Raw genomic sequence first — 19,340 nt, 5'->3', positions numbered from 1 at the left:
TTGTAAACATCTAATAGAAAAACAAAAGTTAATTTGCTGACGAAAATAGGGTAGATATAAGATTTTTTATCATAGCTTACATCCAATATTGCTTTAGGTTCTGGAGACTCACGTAAAAGTTAATTATGAGAATAAAACTAATGCGTTTTGAAATTCGTCAGCATAATAACTTTTTAAACTACGAAATATTAGCTTTGTTTATGCTCTTAAAACTGATGAATGTTTTACACAGTTTAATGATATATTTATTGAAGCTCACTTTTTTTTTAATCTGACATTAGTTTTCTAGCACTTAAGAGTTCATTTTCTTGAAAGCAGTCTTTTGTTGATAGTGCTGGTTTTGCTATTAATGCAATGATATTGTCGGCAGAGTACTACGAGTACAACTAGGTAACAAAGATTTTGAGAAAAATCGACTGTTTCAATTTTTTTTTTTTTTGATTTTTTTTTCTCGGAAGAAGACATAAATGATTCTAGTTAAGTAAAATTAAAAAATTGTAGTTTAATAACATTTCAATCTGGTCTTCACATTTTCACCAAGATCTTGAAAACTTTAATTTGTTGAGCTTTCATTGAAGCAGTGTAAAAAAAACTGAATTGTGTATCGCGTTCACTAGAAAGATAAACTAGATGTAACCAAAGAAATGCGCCATTTGGCTATGTCAATCACAGGTTTGGCTCGGAAAGATATAAATTAGTGGCGAGCAGACGGAGAATGCGAATGCTTTTAGTTTACTTTTAATTTCAGAGAAATTCCTCAAAAGTGGCCATAGTGGCAAACCTTCTGGCAACCTGTTTATTTACTTCTAGTCTATCTTTTCCGTGAACTCAGTATAGTTATCTACTTGTATCAATCACCTCACAATATGTGATAAGCTGTTTTAAAAACAAATTCTTTGATTCTTACCTCTGAGACAGACTTTGTTGAAATATACAGAATCAAACGACGGTATCAGTATCGGTTCATCAGTAGGATCTCGTAAAATTACGTAACAGTTCTGATAACTCTTATACTGAACTACGAATCCTTGGCATCTTTCTCCCAGCCTTTGGCACTCGGCTTGGCAGGATTGCACGACGCCAACAGGCACCCTCGTTGGAACCCTTTCTCTTCTGCCCCCACGCACGTCATGGCCAATTACTTTCTCGTAAGTAAATTGGTGGCTCGTACAAATCGGAGGGGGCATCAGAGGCATGGGTGGTATCGGCGGTGGTGGTGGAGGTGGTGGAGGCTTATAAGGAACTGGTGGTGGTGGAGGCGGCGGCTTGAGTAGTGGTGGTAAGTGTGGCGGCGGTGGTGGTGGTGGGTGCTTATGGAATGGAGGTAACTCCTTGATGCTGAGGGGGAAAAAAACACATTTTTTACAAAAAGAAGCGAAAACAAATGGTATATGTTTTTAACAATTATAAGGTTTAATATGAGTCATTTGTTTGCCATTCGTCTATGAAAAGAAAAGTGCGAAAAATGAAATAGAACATTGCTTATTTCTTTTATAATTGTAATTCATGATTTATGGTTCAGAATGCTGCTTTCTTTTACTATGTACCTTGTTCAGTAAAGACAAAAATCTATCACCACAAAGCAGAATTCATTCATTCAGTACAGTAGGCAGGTGTGCCTAATAATTCCACTGCATTAATTAAGTGGATTAGAAATAAATGAACTGATTTAAAATTGAAAAAATAAAAACATGAATGAAGTGAATGTAGCATTTAATACAACACTTCCATAATGCAGCACTATCCTTATACATGATCATTTCAAAATGTAAGTAAAATCACATAATCTATTAAACTTACCCCTTTAACGGATTCATTGAAATGCGAAACAGTGAAGTGACTAAAAACAGATTTTGAGTATAATGCATGAAAACTCCTCTAGGGGACTTATTGTATTTTTTAAAAAGATCATTCTGGATTAAAGCTTTTTTTAGGGCTACTGCTAACATCTCTCGCTGCAAAACAAATGGGTTTTTATTTATTTCATTTCTGGGCAATGCCACAGGACTGACATTTTTGGAGGCAAACAGTAAGTATTTTGTAACGCTCAATGCAAAATGTACGTTGTGCAAACGATATTTTCTCCTAAATTATTGTATTTTTTAAGCTAAATTTGATGATTTAATCAAATTTCCGAAATACATTTTGGAGACTTTTTAAAAATGTATTAAAAACTGATATGTATTATACGTAAAATGTATTAAAAACTTAATAACTGATTGACATTTTTAAAAACAGCAGTTACTATGCTTTTAACTTTTTTTTTTCCAAATCATCCAAAATATATTTTGAAATCCCCGGGAAAAGATCTTTTGTACAAGGTATATTTGCACTGAATATTACAAAATACATAATGTTTTGCTTTCAAAATGTCAGTGAGTTACTCTTGGACTTTCCTTTTTACAAATCATTTCCGAATTTTCAATTTCGTTACCTACATCTCTTTTCTTTTAAGTTCATGAATACTATCCTGCTTTTATGTTAATTTAAACATGGGTTGGTTTTCTTACATACTGGTATTCAATAGAGATGTGTCGTTCATGAACGAACGGGTCAAAAAGAACGAATCCTTAAAGTGAACGGATTCGTACGTTCACTTAAAAAATGAACGACCGTTCTTTTGAACGGTAGGCAGCTTAGAACATTGTACTGATGCACTTGTGATAAAATCGCGTTTGGTGAATTCCAGCGGTAACGGAAGGACAGTTAGTACAAAAAAATTGATTTCGTTTTGCTGTGAGCCCATCAAAATACATATTTATTCAAAAACTGATGCATAGACTTTTATGCACATCATGGTAAGTTGTTAAAAAAGTCAAAGCCAGGATTTTTTTTGTTAGTAACTTTTTTTAAAATTCAAATTTAAAAAACGGTAACGGAAAGACATTTGTGGGACAGGATTTTCACGCTATCATGTTCTCCCCAAAAATTCAGCTAAACTATAAAAAGAAAAATTCTACAAAAAATTAGGTCACATACAAGAGTTTTCAATTATTGTAATTTCAGCTCTAGTTAAAAAAAGTATTTTAATCACATAAATTATGTATTTGTTAAGGGTAACGGAAGGACAAGAAGTCGAAAGCAATTAAACTTGGTAAATTTCAACTAACAAACATTTATTCAGCTAGTACAGCTGTCTGAAACAATGATATCGAATGCCTGAGTCATCTGTTAAAGAACCACATTGCCCACCCCTCTAGTATTTAACAGAACCAACATTCTATGTCTATAAGTTTTATCTGCAAAAAAATAAAAATTAAAAAAAGGGGAAATCAAGAAGGAATCCAGAGGGAAAAAAATCAAGAGGGAAAATTGAAAATCCTTTTAAAATCTTTATACTGTTAGAAATCAATAGCAAGTATTTTATTTGTTAACAAATAGAAACTGGCAACAGATAAAAATTTAAATCATTGCTTTTAATTTCCTTGCCGGCCAACAATGAATTCAATTACCAATCTCGTGAATGAAAGCTTAGCCGTTTTTAAAATCCGCTTTAAAAGCGTTATTATTCGAATTCGATACAACATAGAAGTTTTAAACACATTCTATCAGACGCAGAAAAAAATACTCTTCATTTTGGTACTAAATTTAAAATTTTTAAAATATGTTTTCATTGCAAAAATCACGGAAAACCTTTTAGAGGTTTTTACTTAATGTCTTCGTTAAGGGGGTCCGGGACACAAAAATCCTCAAATTTTGAAATTTTTTTTTATAATTTGAAAAATTGCTCCGTTTTTTTCTGCTTAAGAGGACGTTTGAATCTTGTTTCCACCTTAAATAGAACGAAAGTTATAGTTATTTTTGTTGCATGCATCTAACGAATGTGTACATAACTTTAAAACTTTAAACGCGTTTTTCTCCATGATGCAATTTTTCCCGATTTCTTGCATTCAAACTCTTATAAGTCAGGAACCGATAGAGATAAAGTAATGAAACTTGGAGCATATCTTTTTCAAGCAATTTACTTTAATTTTTATTCGGCGAATTTGAAAAAAACGTTTACTGCAAAAATTATGATTTTTTAAAAAAAAAGTATCTTCGAATTTTTCGAAATTTTTCTTCAAATATTTTTTATTTCTTATTGAATCAATATTTTTAAAATCGCCGAATAAAAATTAAAGCTTAGATATTTGTGCATACTTTTTTGAAAAAAAATTGAAAATTGACCAACAATATTTTGAGTTATAGCAATTTAAAGCAACCCCATTTTTTTGAAAAAAACTAATTAAATTTAAATAAAAATTTTTTTTTTCATATTTATGTTATGATTTTGCTTATTAAATAAATGATGAATCAGTTCAAAAAATTTCAAAACTCTAAAGTACATAATAAAAAAATTTTCAAAATGTGTCCCGGACCCCCTTAATGTCACCTAAAAACACAACCTAGCTAAGAACACTCTCAATCAACTCTCCTTTGGAACAAAACTTTTTTTTTTTCTTCAAAATCGATCTATCCGTTTTGGCGCTACAGTTCCCTCAGACAGATACACAGACACGTCAAAATTATAACCCCCTTGCTTCTTCCTTTGTGTGTCGAGGGTTAAATATAAATCTATTTATTTTTTTATAAACTTAGAAATCTATAATGAAATACTTTGGAAGGTGCTCTTCGGTGATTCCTTTGGTGGATTCTGGAATGGGTGGATACACCGTTGGAACTTGTCTGGGGTCGGATATTGATGTCTTGCAGTTCTTCCCAGAGTAGGTGGCACTTTGTCTGTAGGATATCCCCACATCTTGTCCAGTAAGGCGACTCTCTGCGCTGAGCATACACACGCTACCACGAGCGCCTTGATCCCAGAAGGTGTAACTTCTGCAGTTGAACTCTCTCTCCCTGTTGCATTCCCGCTCGCAGTGAAGGGTAGAGGGCGTGTCTGATATGGATTTGGTGACGTACACCATGGCCATGTCTTCCTCTGATTTCTGGTACGGGCAAAATGACGTTTCTATAGAAATAAAGAAAACAGAAGAATGATTGTGAGCATATCAAACGCTAAAGTTTATGGCTTCAAGAAATTGTTTTCCATGCTGAATGAATTCCACGCCATTTTCCGTAGACATTTTGCAGAAAATCACTTCTGAATCCCTGAAACTCCGAAAAATATCTGCAAAAACATGACGCGGAATTCACTTTCGTAACTATATAGATGATATACATGAAATACACCGCCAGCTCAGTCATTCCATCCGAGGACTGCAGATTCGTGCTTATTAGCACTCATCAGCTCGGCATAGGAAGTGACTGAACTGGAGGTGTAAAACCTCGTAAGGGATCTAAGCGTGCCAAACAAACTGGTAGCTAATATAGAATAAGCAATGACCAGACAAGTGACCGAAGCAATGGTTCGGTTCAACTGTAGGGCGGTAACTTACTGAAAATGTATGGATGGTATTCTATCGATGTTTATTACTCCTAAAACTTCAAGGTAACTGTTCATAACAAACATTCACCCATAACTAACGTAATACTGATAATAAAAGGGAGGCATGCCAACTTTCGAACCACTCTGTATTTGGTCACATTGTGCAGGGAGCGATCAATTAACTATTTGTACGTGATTAATGTTTATGCAGGGTACCTTAAAGCTTTACCTTATTGGAGAATTAGTAAGGTTGGTTCAAAATAGCACTTTCTTGCACGACAATGCGTGTTCGCAAATGGAGCGTAAAATTCCAGCTAGGATGTGCACTTTCTCTTATTAAAATGCTAATGGCATGAGGTGACGTTTCACCCAATTCCTCCAATAATTCCTCGAGTTTATTCGAGCAACTTGAAAGTGTTCAGCATTCCATGCCCGAAGGTGATATCCAACATCTGTACCATGGACAAAAAGTGTATCTTTGCTCATGTGGGTTCATCATCCAACTAACCATGCTCATGGTCCGATCATTCTGATACAGTGAAACCTGTGTAAGTTGACCACTTGCGGTGCACTACTTAAGTAGTCAACTTAAACAGGTGGTCAACTTATAGAGGTTGAATTATATGATAAGATCTAATTCTGTGCCTGCAAATAGCGGTCAACTTAGACAGGTGGTCAACTTACAAGGGTGGTCTACTTTACAGATTTTATTGTATTGGGCATGGGGCACAGTTCTAATTCAGGGCCTCCCTAGGGCCCGACTAAGATTTTTGAAGACACTGGGCATGAAATTTATTTTGTGCCGCCTTCCCTCCCCTATTCCTGCCCATTCTATACAATGAAGCTCTAAAATATTTCCATGCTATATTAACACAACCATGTTAAATTTGGCAGTACCTCATATCAAAATATAGTATTATACATTTAAAAAGTAGAAGAGATTTATATATAGCTATAGGGGATAGTGTTGTACCTTGGGAAACTGCTAATTTCTAAGAATCTATTTTTAGCAGCCATGTTTTTGTAATCTCTAATAGCTGCTTTCACCACTAAATGGTACCATAGTAAAAATCAGCATCAAATTAGTAAAATTGACCATTTGATGAGAGAAAAAAATTTCATGACTCCAAAGTAAATATTTTCTTCATTTTTATTTCATTTTCTGTCTTTGTATTTGGAATTTTTACTTTAAATGGCTGGCAATATTTTATTTTCAAACTGTCTGAATTTAAAAAAAATATATTGCATAGAAGTATGTTGATGTATTTTAATGTGACTTTTAGATTTTAAATTTGATTCAAATAATTGACATTGAAAATTAAAATATGAAAAGTCCCAAGGTGTAACACTCTCTCCTATACGATAATTATATTCCATGTGGCTAAACTTTGCCCGTTGCAATAAACCGTAAATATCAAAGTTATCTATGGTATCTATGGTATAACTTTTAATAGTAAATACAGACTAAACTTGGAGTGATTTTAGGATTTGCAAAGAGATCAAGTTTTTAAGGGGAATTTTCATCAACAAATGAAAGATTTTTTCTTGTCTCAGCATTTGCAAAAATATCAATGACTCTAGATTCTGGGTGAAATCATTATTTATTTTTAATTAGCATGATAAATTAAGGAGATTTTGGGCCACCCTGAAATCCAAGAGGAGGAGCCTGTGCCCCGCATGCCCCTGCAGTAATCAGGGTCTGACCATGCTATATACTACTGTTTTAGGAAGAACAGCTTTGTTTTTGTCTCTAGTTTTTTAACAATATCTCTTTTGTATTCTATGATTATGTTGTACATTTTTTGTTCATGTTAAACCTTTTTTTGGAGTTTGTTTTTATTTTTTGGAAGTTTATCTCTACTGTAAGATTAATAGCAGGTGAAGCTAGATATTTCCATAGAAGTCAAAAAGGAACAACGCAGTGAAGAAATTAACAAAAGACGAGTGATGTTGCGCCTAACATGGCTTAAATACATTTAATGAATTATCTCATTAAAAACGTAATACGGTGGGAGTTGTGCACTCTCTTATTAAAAAAAAAAACGTAGTATTATTAATTTTAAGTAGAAATGAATAGTTTTGTCCGCGTAGAAATACATTTTTGTCTCATCCGTCTCACAGTTTTGAAAAAATGAGCCTGCCATTATTATTAAATTTTGTAGTAAGAGCGTTTTATTAAATTTTTATTCTATACTTTTACAATCAACATTGTTATACTAACTGAGATTCCCAATTTGCTTTTTACTAGTCCCAAAAAAATCAAAAGCAAACGTATTCTTTCTACCAGCAAACTTAAATGCACCGGAAAATATAATATACAGTTAAACCCTATCACACGAACTTGAAGGGAGAGCAGAGTGTGTTCATTGTAATCGTAATTTTGTTGTAATGGAATTCAAGCCATGCAAAGGCAATTAAAACCGGGAGGACCATATATTTGGTTTAAACGGATTGTTCGTTGTATTAGTATTTGCTGCAATGAGATTTCACTGTAACTTAATAAGAGATAGTAGTTTGTATTATTTGAACTAAAGAAAAAAAAAAATCTTACCAACAAGACATTGATTCTCGAAGTAGTCCACTCTACTTGAGTCCACCAAATGAGACTTAGCAGCAGTCCTGTCATCTCCGAAAACATGACATTCCCTCCTCAAATGAAAGTAATTGGCAGAACGACACACGTATTTCCGAGTTTCTAAGCAGTGCTGTTGACATTGTTCCAGGCTGACGACTCGGACGACGTCAATTGGAGAAAGTCCTTGCAGTTCGTGATCCATGAGCCTCTCGTAAACCCATAATTTAGAGCACCCAACATATGCTGCAAAGGAAAAAATGAGTTAATATTTGGTAGATTCCATACAGCAAATCTTAGTGGACGTACACTATATCTAGTATGAAGAGTACACTGTTAAAAATTTTCCGGAAAATTTACGGTAATTGTTACTGGCATCCATGTTGCCAGTAACTATTACCGTAAAAATCAAATGTTACTGTAAAATTTTACGGTTTCCTCGGTAGGCCACAGCAACCAATTGGCGCTGGGATCGATTATTTCTCAGGTATAAATTACCGTAAAAGTCAGCGATGCGTTAGTCCGCCATTTTACAATAACAATTACCAGAAAATCTTCCTGAATTTTTAACAGTGTATGTTTCAGTACTTGATTAAGATATCGGGGAACCCTAGGTCAGTCAAATCGTACAGTTGGCTAAAACAATTTTACCTTTGGCTTGAACATTTTTAGCCATTTTGGGACCTTTAAAAAGCGGGGACCCTAGGCCATGACCTAGTTGGCTTATGGCCAACTTTGATTAACTAGTTCGGTAATCATACCCTGAGCATACATTCTTGTGTGCAATTTACCATAGTATAATTCCATATTATTCCTTCGTCAGTGCAGTAGAATTAAAAGTACAAGACTATGGAAACGTTTTATAAAGTTCTTAACAAAGCATTCAGTGATTCAGATTTATCTAGTTATTTATAAGAGCTTCATTTATTTATTTATTTACTTGTGTTGCACAATTGAGATAAAATGAACCTTGATATTAAACTAAATGTGGAGTTTTGATCCAGGACCAACTCCCCTCCCCAATTTATATGGGTTAGATCTCCCTTCATTAAAAAATACATCGAAATGAACAGCTACATTAAAAAAGAAGCACTAGGTTTTTAGTACACAAAGATGAACTTTGAACCGCAGCCCTGGTACAAGCCTATATACCATACCTGGTACGCAAATGCCTCCGAAAAAAGTCTTCCCTATCGATGACCGGAAATCAGCTGGATGGATACTTGGTGGGTCTTGTATACTGGAACATTCGAACCGCTGGTGGTCCAGAACAAAAGATCGGCAGTCAGACAGAGCCTGACATCGCCGGACGCATTCTGAAGTAATGCCAGGAGTCGAACTGTCACCTCGGTACAACAGAGTGGAAGTTACACCGAAAGGCTCGTATCCGGTCAACTTCTCGAAGATGAGGCGTTCTGTTGGGCTGCATTCTGGACCTGTGAAGCAAATAAAATAACTCTTGATTAGAATTTAAAACTATTGATTCTGGACCTGTGGATAAATCAAAATAATGCTTAATTAAAATTTAAAACCGTTTTTTTTTTATCAATCTTAATTTTATAATAATTGAACGAGGCACATAGATCAGAAATCAGAATGAAAATAAAACACTTGTTTAGAAATTTTAGGAATTTTTACTTAATTGCTAATTTTTCTGGGGAATTCCAAGGTTAGTGTAGACCAGCGATATTTAAATTGCGGTTGGCGGAAGTTTTGTGAAGCCTGATGAAGGTAACCAAAACTGTAACAAACTGGATATTTATATATTTTAAATCTGGTTTTTCGCAAAAACATTTTTTTCTTTTACATTCCAATTTTAGTTTGATTTGGTCCTGAAAAAGACCATTTGTTAGATAATTTCTGTGATTTAATCAAAGAAACACACATTAATATTCATAATTTTTTTTTAAAGAGAGTTAAAGATACTTGTCATGTGTTTTCGGCCCTAGGAAAAAAAGAGCAGCACTACCGCTAAAGCTGAATAATTTAAATATAGAAGTGGTGTTGATATCATTCTTGATCTTATGCATTTCCATTTTGCATCGAACAAAGCTTTAGTTATTCCATTCTAACGGCAACATTTTGTTTATTATTTATTTTAAATCGAGAGTCAGGTCACTATTTTTTGTTCGAAGACCACTCGTCGTACAGTGTTTCTATTAATACTATTAATACAAGCTAGCTGGACAAAAGTCAAGTTCAGAATTCCTTATTTCATCACACAAAATTCCTAAATTCGCATTATTCAATTGTTCAATATAGTCCGTGGAGTTTGTGACAAAAATACCCAAAACATTTCACTTCCGGATACCAGTCTGAAATTTTGCACAATGCTTACGTATATATCTAAGAACAAAAATCCGCCGGGAGGCATTTGATCAGAGGTCATGAACCCCTGTGATGACGTCAGCAAAATGGCCGCCTTTTAAAGAAAAGTACGTTCATTTAACTGCTTAGAACTCTATTATGGATCTTAATATTGTGATACTAAAGTATTTCATTCAAAAGCGTGTTAAAAGAGCTGTTTAATAGTGATTGAATTTTTTTCCTATCACAAATAGTTTGAGTTATTACAATTAATGTCATCAAAATGGTTGCCTGGAAAGGTAAGTACGTATGTTTAACTGCTTAGAACTACATTACAGATATTTATATTATAGTATTAATGTGTATCATCTGAAAGAGCTTTAAAAGGGCTATTTAACAGAGGCTGGTTTTTCTTCCGAGGACAAGTTTTAGAGTTATTAAAATTTCTGTCATCAAAATGGCTAACATGAAAAGGTGAAAAGTTTCGTTTTACTGCTCAAAACGCCATTAGAAATCATTCTTCTGTAAAAAAAAATATGTGCACTAAATAAAAGCTCTAAAATAAGCTAGAAAATATGCATTTGCCCCCCCCCCCTTAGTAAATATTTTTTAAAATTTCACTGCAATAACGTTACTACATGGAGCGGGGGGGGGATTCTCATTGAACTGTTCCAACAGTTCCGCCGCACCTAACCCGCAGTGAAACTTTTAATTAAAAATTCATTACTGGATTAAATACACATATGTATTGTCCCGTAATAATTCACTTATCTTGCAAGTGCGAACGACTGCCGTCTAGCGGCAAGAATCAGAACGACTACTCGATTTTTTCCCGCCAAACAAGCTGTAACTTTGGATTGCTGTCCGCCTAGCTCGTTTCTTTCCTGTTCTGCTGTTCTCAGCAATAATTAATTCCATGATGATATGTTTATTATTCAGATATAATTTTCAATAAATGAATATTTGACTGGTTAATGCTGTAGCAAATAATATCAAATAAAGGTGAGTCATATAATTCTATTACGATTTGAAATCGATAACTTCGATTGTTCGTTCCATCTAGCATTAAAATTATCATATAGCTTGTATTCATTCCTTTACGTCATTTTCAATAAGCAAAACGTATTAAAAACTCGCAATATTTTTTAGAATAAATTTTTCTCCTTCATTTGTTCCATGTGACCTCAAAATACTCACATAGCTTGCAATCATTTCTTTAATATGCTTTTGAAAAAGTAAAATATTTAATGAATTAAGTGTTTGTAATTTAGTTCTCATCTATGCGCCCTGGTAAAATCTATTCAGTGGGCTATGCCGAATGAATAAAAAGTTGGTCATGTTAGGTGGTCTCTACATAGAAATGGTTGTTTCATCTGCAATAGGTACATGACTTGAAGGAAGAGGATGAACTGAACTCCTAGTAGAAACTCATGTAACAACATCGGGAAGAGCAAAAGGAACACTGAAAGTTTCGCATGTGAAGAGAGGTCGATACGTTCACAATTTTGCAGTAACCACTCTCCAAGTTCTGTTAGAGAAAGCGTATCGAAATCTACTACTAGGAGCTAATACTAGATATACTGCCTAATATGGATAATAAAGATCTAATACTAGAAGCTTTTGTATTCGATATGAAACTCATGTTTCCAGCCTAGTTGAAACAATTGAAGAACATGGAAATCCTTTCGAAGATGACGATTTAACTGCAGTAAACAGCAACAAAATTATTCTCTCGGAAGAAAGTGCCATTTCTGTGATGTCAGCGCAAGCCAATTCAATACATTAGTAGAAGATCGCTTAGTGCTAAGAAAATTATCCATGTATGATGTTATTAAAATAAACATTCTCCTATTGATGAGCAGAAAATATTTCTGTTCAGTCCAAAGACAAGCAAAACATTCAGTAAATTACCGCTTCAGGAGGGCAGCACTCTTTTTGCTAAGCTATATGTTGCCGGCCAGGCAACTCAAATAGATGTAAAAGAATTTTTTCCCATAAAAACAGTTCGTGTCCATCTTCTATATCCAACCTTGGCAAATTTAGGAATCCAAGAAAAAGTCCGATGTAATTTCTTGTATCGTCCAATCTACTGGACTGGTTTTGACGGCTATTCCGGAACCATACTGTTCATTGATGAGGCTGCACTGATTCACATGCTTTTTCCTCAGTCTACTCGAATTGTCCAACAGTACTGCGATCAGATTGTGAAGCCGTACATATTAATGAGTCTAAAAAGCGTTCATAGAGTAGATTTAGTTTTTGACCGATATTCAAAAGAAAGTTTGAAAAGCGACAAGAGACAATCGAGAGGATCTGGACCAAGAATAAGTATTAAATCCAATGTTTTGATACCAAAGTCATTTACTAAATTTCTCGCAAAAGATAAAAACAAAGAGGAGCTTTTTGAATTTTTGGCAGAAAATCTCGTAAAGATGGATCTACCAGATGGGAAGCAGGTTGTATGCACGAACAAAGACACTGTAATCGCTTCAGTCAAGAACAATTTTGAAACCATGTCTCCTGTATCCCACGAAGAAGCCGATGCAATGCTATTCCTTTTTATATGCAGCATGCAATAGAATACTCGGGTCATGCTAAAATCACCGTGAAAACTGTTGACAGGGGTGATGTAGTGATTGCTATATTCCGATTTCCGAAACTAATAAAGCTCTAAATCTAGATATCTGTCGGGATGTCTGTCTGGATGTCTCTCTGTGACGCGCATTTCGCCTAAACCGTTCGGCCTATTTTCACAAAATTTGACACAGAATTAGTTTGTAGCATGGGGGTATGCACCTCGAAGCGATTTTTCGAGAATTCGATTTTATTCTTTTTCTATTTCAATTTTAAGAACATTTTACCGAGTAAATTACCAAAACGTGGACGAGTAAATTACCAAATTATCATAAAGTGGAACCGTAACACAAAAAATTGTAGAGAAGGCAAAGGCCCACCCAGGGCTGTTTTGCAACTGAGGAAGGAAGGAAGGAAGGAACCATAAAATTGTCGAGCAAATTAACATAGCAAATTAGTGAAAAATTCATCATCCATTGTGTGTAAATATACAGGCGAATCAAATGACTTTTTATTTTTATTTTACTACGAGCAAAGCCGTGCGGGTACCGCTAGTAGAAAATAAAACTAAGCACTGTTGAAGAGCTTTTTTAAATGGCTTTCAGATAATGTATTTGAATTTTACAAAATTATGACCTATTATGTAGTTCTGAGCAGTTAAACCAACGTACTAACCGATACATGGCGGCCATTTTGATGACGTCCCCACACGGGGGTTTTGACCTCCAATCAATTGCCTCCCGGCGTTTTTTTGCTCTCTTATATGAATATAAGTGCTGTACAAAATTTCATACTGGTATCCGGAAGTGAAATGTTTTTGCACAAACTCCACCGACTAATATGGATATTATTTATATTGGTAAGTGCTTTTTTCCCTAATTTAATTACTCTATCTGATAATTAAACAATATTAATTTTTTTTTGAAGATAACCGAAGGAGTTTTTGCTCTTTAAAAACCTTTCAAGTGATGGTAATGATTTTACCCGTGTGTACCCGGGCCAAATTTTCTGTATATGATAGCTGCACTTTTCCCATTATTAATAAGGCGTATTATAGTCAGCACACTCTAGTATACTTACACTGCTAGAATACTTTCTTTCGCGTAGGAATTTCTTTGAAGAATTATTGAAGCATCCAAAGCTTTGGGTAAAAAATATGTTGTGCTCGAGTGTGCTGACTATAATACGTCTTATTATTAATGGAAAAGCCATAGCTACTATATGCAGAAAATTCAGTTCGGGTACAAATGGGTACAAGTCATTGCCATCACTTGAAAGTTTTGAAACAGGCAAAAAATCCGTCGTTCATCTTTAAATTTTTTTTAAATATTGTTCAACTATCAGATAGATTAATTAAATTAGGGAAATAAAGTGTTTACTAGTATAGAAAATATCCATCTTGAACAATAAAATCATATGAAATTAGGAACACTTTAATTTTGTGTGATGAAATGATGACTGGAACTCAACTGATTTATTCAATTACAAACGGATACGTACCTTTGAACCTTATTACTCACGTGACGGAAGGGAGTTAGACTTACACAAATAACTAAGTATCATGTTTTGCTTTATTGTTTGCATTATCCCAATAACAAAGTTTAGAATTTTGAACTTGACTTTTGTCCACTTAGCTTGTACTAATCGAAACACTGTGAGTCGATGTATTTTATAAGACGCTGCCGTTTCATTTGAACACATCGAGGTTTGATGCACAGATCACTGTGCGAAGTATGGATCTTTTACCATCCACAATAGTGCAAATTGTGAAAGAAGCCTTTTATAACCATTATAATTAATTGTTTTACATCATACAAGTTGTTTCTAAATTTACGTCTAAAATCGTTCGTGATACTAAACTAAGCGAGTTCATTTCCTTGATATCTGAAAATAGAATCTTCTCAACCGCTTTTGCAAATGTAACCCCATTTTAAAGATTGAAATTTAAAATGTTTGCTACACATGCTAAGTCTCTCTCATATCTTTATAGCAACCTCCTTCCCAAGCAAAAAAAAAAAAAAAAAAATGTAATCAAAACCTACGTGAAGGCTCTGCTGGTTGGTAAGGTGGTCTAGTCTTCTGGGTAGTTTCTTTCTCCTGAAACTGGGCTTGTGTGTTACTGGATATTCCCTGCGTCGGTAATGGAGCTGGTGAAGTGGCAGTGATGAGAGAAGATGTGGTCTCAGTGAACGAATCTATAGTGCTGGGCTGAGGACACATTCTTTCGTAGTAGATGATACCAGGACGACGCTGGATTGCTGCAGATCCGCCACTGGCTTTGTCGTCACCACTGAGGAAACATTGCAATGCACTTGAGTAATAGGAGAAAGATCGGCATGAGAAGCGAAGCAGGTTGTTGCAGAGGTCTCTGCAGGATTCCAGCGTGGATACACCTTCTGTTTGAATGATGTTTGCATAAGTGGGATAAGCATCTTCTGTCTCGACGTACGGGCATGATGTGTCCACTATAAGTCAGACAAATTGTATTTGAAAGGCATCATTGTTTAGTTGAAAAAAACCACAAAGTGCAAGCGAGAAACTTGTTTTTAGTTATCAAATGGTAAACCTGCATAATTAAATCTAAATGAGCATTACTCTGCAATACGGTGGGTCGAATTTAACTTTTTTAAAAAATCGAGATCGCCTGTGGTGAGAAAACTTGGGTATTGACATCAAATATTCCTGCAAATCGTTTTTTGAAAATTCAAAAATATTTTGATCCCTGCCCTCCTTTCCTTACCACACCCATTAAGTTTCACCAAATACTTAAAAAAATTGACAGTAAAAAGAAAAAAAATCTCATGTATATTTTTTTCAATCGCCTACGATGGGAAAAGATATGTATTGGCATCAAATGCTCGTGTAAAAAAATTGATAGTCAAAATATATTTAGACCCCTCTTTCAAGCCATTCATATTCCATTAGTATTTGTGTCCTAGTATGGCTGAGGTTTTATTGAGAGAGCTTTATGGAATGCTGGAGGCCTTTCCCACGCTAAAAGAAAATTCAAATTGTATATTTCAACATTTGCTAAGGGCGCCTGGGAATGCCTTTGGAGTAATGGATCGACTATTACGGACCTTCCACGAAGTTCTAACCGGACACTATTGCCTAAATACTCATTTAACTGGACTCGATAACTCACCGGCTTGCAGTCTATGCGATTCTGGACTTTTGATGAACAGTTCATATTTGGACACGTGCATCACACTTTTTTTAATTGTATTTTCCGAAACTATTGGGAAACCAGAAGGTAACTTAAGTGTTAATGCCTGGTATTTGTATTGTTATTTGTTTGTATATATTTTGGTAAATTATTATTCATCACAAAGAGGTGTTGGACTATTTTTACCTGGCAAACAACTGTTTTCAAGATAGCTCACACGGGCATCTTCACTGCGATAGTACTTCATCGGTTCTGTCCTCCTGTCTGCTGCTGACAGTTTGCATTCCCCACTCTCTTCGTCGTACCTTGCCGAGCGGCAGGTGAACTCTCTTTCGGATAGGCAATGCTGGATGCATACGGTACGAGTTTCCACTTTGGTGATGGTCTTCTGATACAATCCGTCAGCCAGCTCGTAGCCTAATGCTCTTTCGAACGCCCATGCCTTGTCGGAACATGCCTGAGCTTCTGGACCTGCAGAGAAATGATGATTAAAAAGGGGTAAGACAATGCATGCCCCCACTTAATTCTACTAGGCCGTGACAATCCCTGAAACTCATGGCAACAAAGAAGGTGCCACAGGGAACCTCTGTTTCCATTACGTTGCCATTGATTGGTGGATGCAGGGGTTCCTATCAGCGCCTCTTGCGGTCAAAATGGGTGACGTCCAATCAAAAATAAACAAAGTTTGAAACATTGACATTGATTGTTGGATGCATGAGCGGATCATGTTGCATCGGTTTAATACAGAAAAATCAGAAATTGTCAAGGCCCGTTAAGATTCCGCCTCATCTAGTGGGGCCATGGACTATAATAATTGAAATTGTGTCTGTGAAGTAATTATCTGAACTTGAAATTATTTTTGGTTATGTATATCTAACCGAGAAAAGCTGAACAGAATTTATGATATAAGTAGCTGCAGTATCGATTCAAGGTGCCGTTTGCTTAAAAGTAAGGGTTCATTTCGCAAATGATGAGGAATGTTTTTCGAGTTTTTCATCGTCATCAGCGGCACCCCGTTCGGTGGTCAAGGGTGGTCACTGGGACCTCCTCAAAATTTTCTCTTCATTCGGCAAATTTTGTCTGATGATTCGGCAAATTTAGAGACATAACTGCAATATTGTAATTTTTGAACTATCGAATGTCCCTTTTCATTAATTGTACCTATGCGTGCATACCCGTATTTTATTATTCGGCACAAATTTGGAGTTCCATGCGGCACATTGAGAATTTCTGCCCTTCCAAAAATTTAAATTCGGGCCGCCCCTGATCGCCAAAATTTAAGAAATGATCGTCAACATCTTTTCTGATATTGTCCATATGATAGAAATCACGTGATGTGATTACATGTGAATGATGTGATTATTACAACTGATATAGGATCGCTGCTAAAATTTCCCTTTATTCAGTTCGATTGTTAGAATTTCTTAGTCAATAGAGCGACTTCTTTTACTGTTTTACTGAACAGCTATTTTTACTGCTCCACAAAGAGTGACTATGCGTTTTTCAATTAAATATAAAAATCATGTTCACGTAAGCTAATAATAAGCGATTTGCAATTTTTAATAATTTTGTATGACTCCAATAACATATATTTTAAACAAAATGAGTCAAGTCTTGAAAAATTAGATTATTTTAATTTTAAAATAAAAAAAAATTATCAAAGGAAAATATTTTCTCTAGCTTAGGATAAAAAAATCTTGCAATCTATTAACTATTGTCTTATGGAACGAAATTCTCTATTATTAACAGTTAAGAATGTGTTTCCCGTACTATCCCAATTATTTGAATTTCCGATCATCTGGATTGCCTTTGGTTCCAGTTCGGTCCGGATAAACGAAATTGTACTGTAGTTTAACGCCATTGTACAGTTTCCTGAATCCACAATGGCATATGCGTATTTATGAACTATGTCATTGAATACTATGTCATTAAATACAAAGCTTACCTTGGAGACATATCTTCTCAAAATAACTTTCCCCGTCTCTTGCGATAAGTTCTTGAGTTCTCCCGTTCGAGTTCCTGTCCAATCTGTCACATCTCATGTTGTGGTAGTGGTCGCTGAAGGCCGGGCATTCTGTGCCATCGTCTAGGCAGATCTTGGCACATTCCAGGGTGTTCCCCAGGGCTCCAGCTTTGTTCACTTTCATCATGGTACCTTGAGCTGACCGCAGCAAAACTCCTGTCATCTTTTCAAAAGTCATTACCCCATTATCGCATTGTTCTAAAAAGGAATGATGCATTAGAATATTACTGTCACCTCACATTTCAATACAAGTTTACAGGCTAGACCAACACATTTCTCGCTCTGGCCACTTAGTTTTTTCGAAAGATTTTTTTCTTCCTTTGAAAAACATTCGGTGTTCGACTTCGTTATTTTTGTTAGTATTGTGTAATTGCTTACAGATAAAATAAGTTAGATTGATCAGGTTTCCACATTATTTATTTTTATTTTTTAACTAGTTGCGTCACCCGACTTTGCACGGTCCACCTCGAAAGTAAAAGGTATGTCAAGTGCGGCACGTACAACAGTTGGGTTTAAATTTTTGAAAAAACATGTAAAATTGCTGATCAGAATAATGACGACTACCCCTATAAATCTCCATTAAAGTTAGGACATTAGTTCCTAATAATTCACTTTCGAGTAAGGAAACTTCGTGAATAAAATTAACACTCATCTGAAAATCCCTACTCCCGTCAAATTGTATCGGGTGCTGCTTGAGCTATTTCAAATCTTACATCAAACCCAATCCAAAAAAAAAAAAAAACAAGTTCTTTAGAAAACTAAGTGCCGGACAACATTGGTCACAGCATCGTTAAATGATAGTCTTTTATCTTTGACTGTGTCTATCTATAACTCAGTATGGGGGTTGATATTAACTGTCCAGTATTAGTGGAATAATACAGCTTACCAAAAAAGCACTTCAGTTCTCCATACAGAGCACCAGGATGTGTCGGTAGTTCAACATCTCGTCCCCACGTGACACTGCTGTCTCCACTAAGTTGGCACCTGTTGTCCACATAACTGTATGACCAGCAGTTGAATGCTGTTTCGGCGTCACACTGATCCATACAATCAGTTGCGGAAGCGGCGAATTGGAGGTAATCTGGAGTCAGCAAGGTGACATCTGAACGGGTCTCATATCGGCAACTTGCAGGAGCTGAAAAAAGAATAATTATACAGTAGAAATTCTCAACAAAAGACACTAAGGGAACTGAACATTTCGTCCTTTAAACAGAAGTGTACCTACTTCGGAGGTAGATGAGTTGATACACGATGCGTATTTAACTTAGTATAAATAATTTCATGATGAAAGTAAACTATAATAACATTTGAGATTAAGTATTGAAAATGTTTA

The 19,340-nt window shown here is 35.3% G+C and overlaps 1 protein-coding gene across 1 annotated transcript in view; it reads right to left on the bottom strand.

Annotated features, from left to right (window-relative positions):
• The window catches only part of LOC129224331 (uncharacterized), a 39,886-nt gene extending 20,792 nt beyond the window's left edge, over positions 1 to 19,094 (bottom strand). The window contains exons 1-8 of the mRNA XM_054858769.1: positions 18,894 to 19,094; positions 17,930 to 18,205; positions 16,171 to 16,455; positions 14,861 to 15,283; positions 9,095 to 9,373; positions 7,917 to 8,183; positions 4,597 to 4,948; positions 908 to 1,338 (exon numbers count right to left, since the gene is read on the bottom strand). Of these exons, the coding sequence (XP_054714744.1) occupies positions 908 to 1,338; positions 4,597 to 4,948; positions 7,917 to 8,183; positions 9,095 to 9,373; positions 14,861 to 15,283; positions 16,171 to 16,455; positions 17,930 to 18,205; positions 18,894 to 19,053 (2,473 nt within the window). The 5' untranslated portion in view covers positions 19,054 to 19,094. The remainder of the gene's footprint in view (positions 1 to 907; positions 1,339 to 4,596; positions 4,949 to 7,916; positions 8,184 to 9,094; positions 9,374 to 14,860; positions 15,284 to 16,170; positions 16,456 to 17,929; positions 18,206 to 18,893) is intronic.
• Between the last annotated feature and the right edge of the window lie 246 nt (positions 19,095 to 19,340).

The sequence above is a fragment of the Uloborus diversus genome, chromosome 6 (genome assembly GCF_026930045.1).
Source record: "Uloborus diversus isolate 005 chromosome 6, Udiv.v.3.1, whole genome shotgun sequence".
NCBI classification, from domain to species: Eukaryota; Metazoa; Arthropoda; class Arachnida; order Araneae; family Uloboridae; genus Uloborus; species Uloborus diversus.
This window is presented reverse-complemented; position numbering and strand designations above follow the sequence as displayed.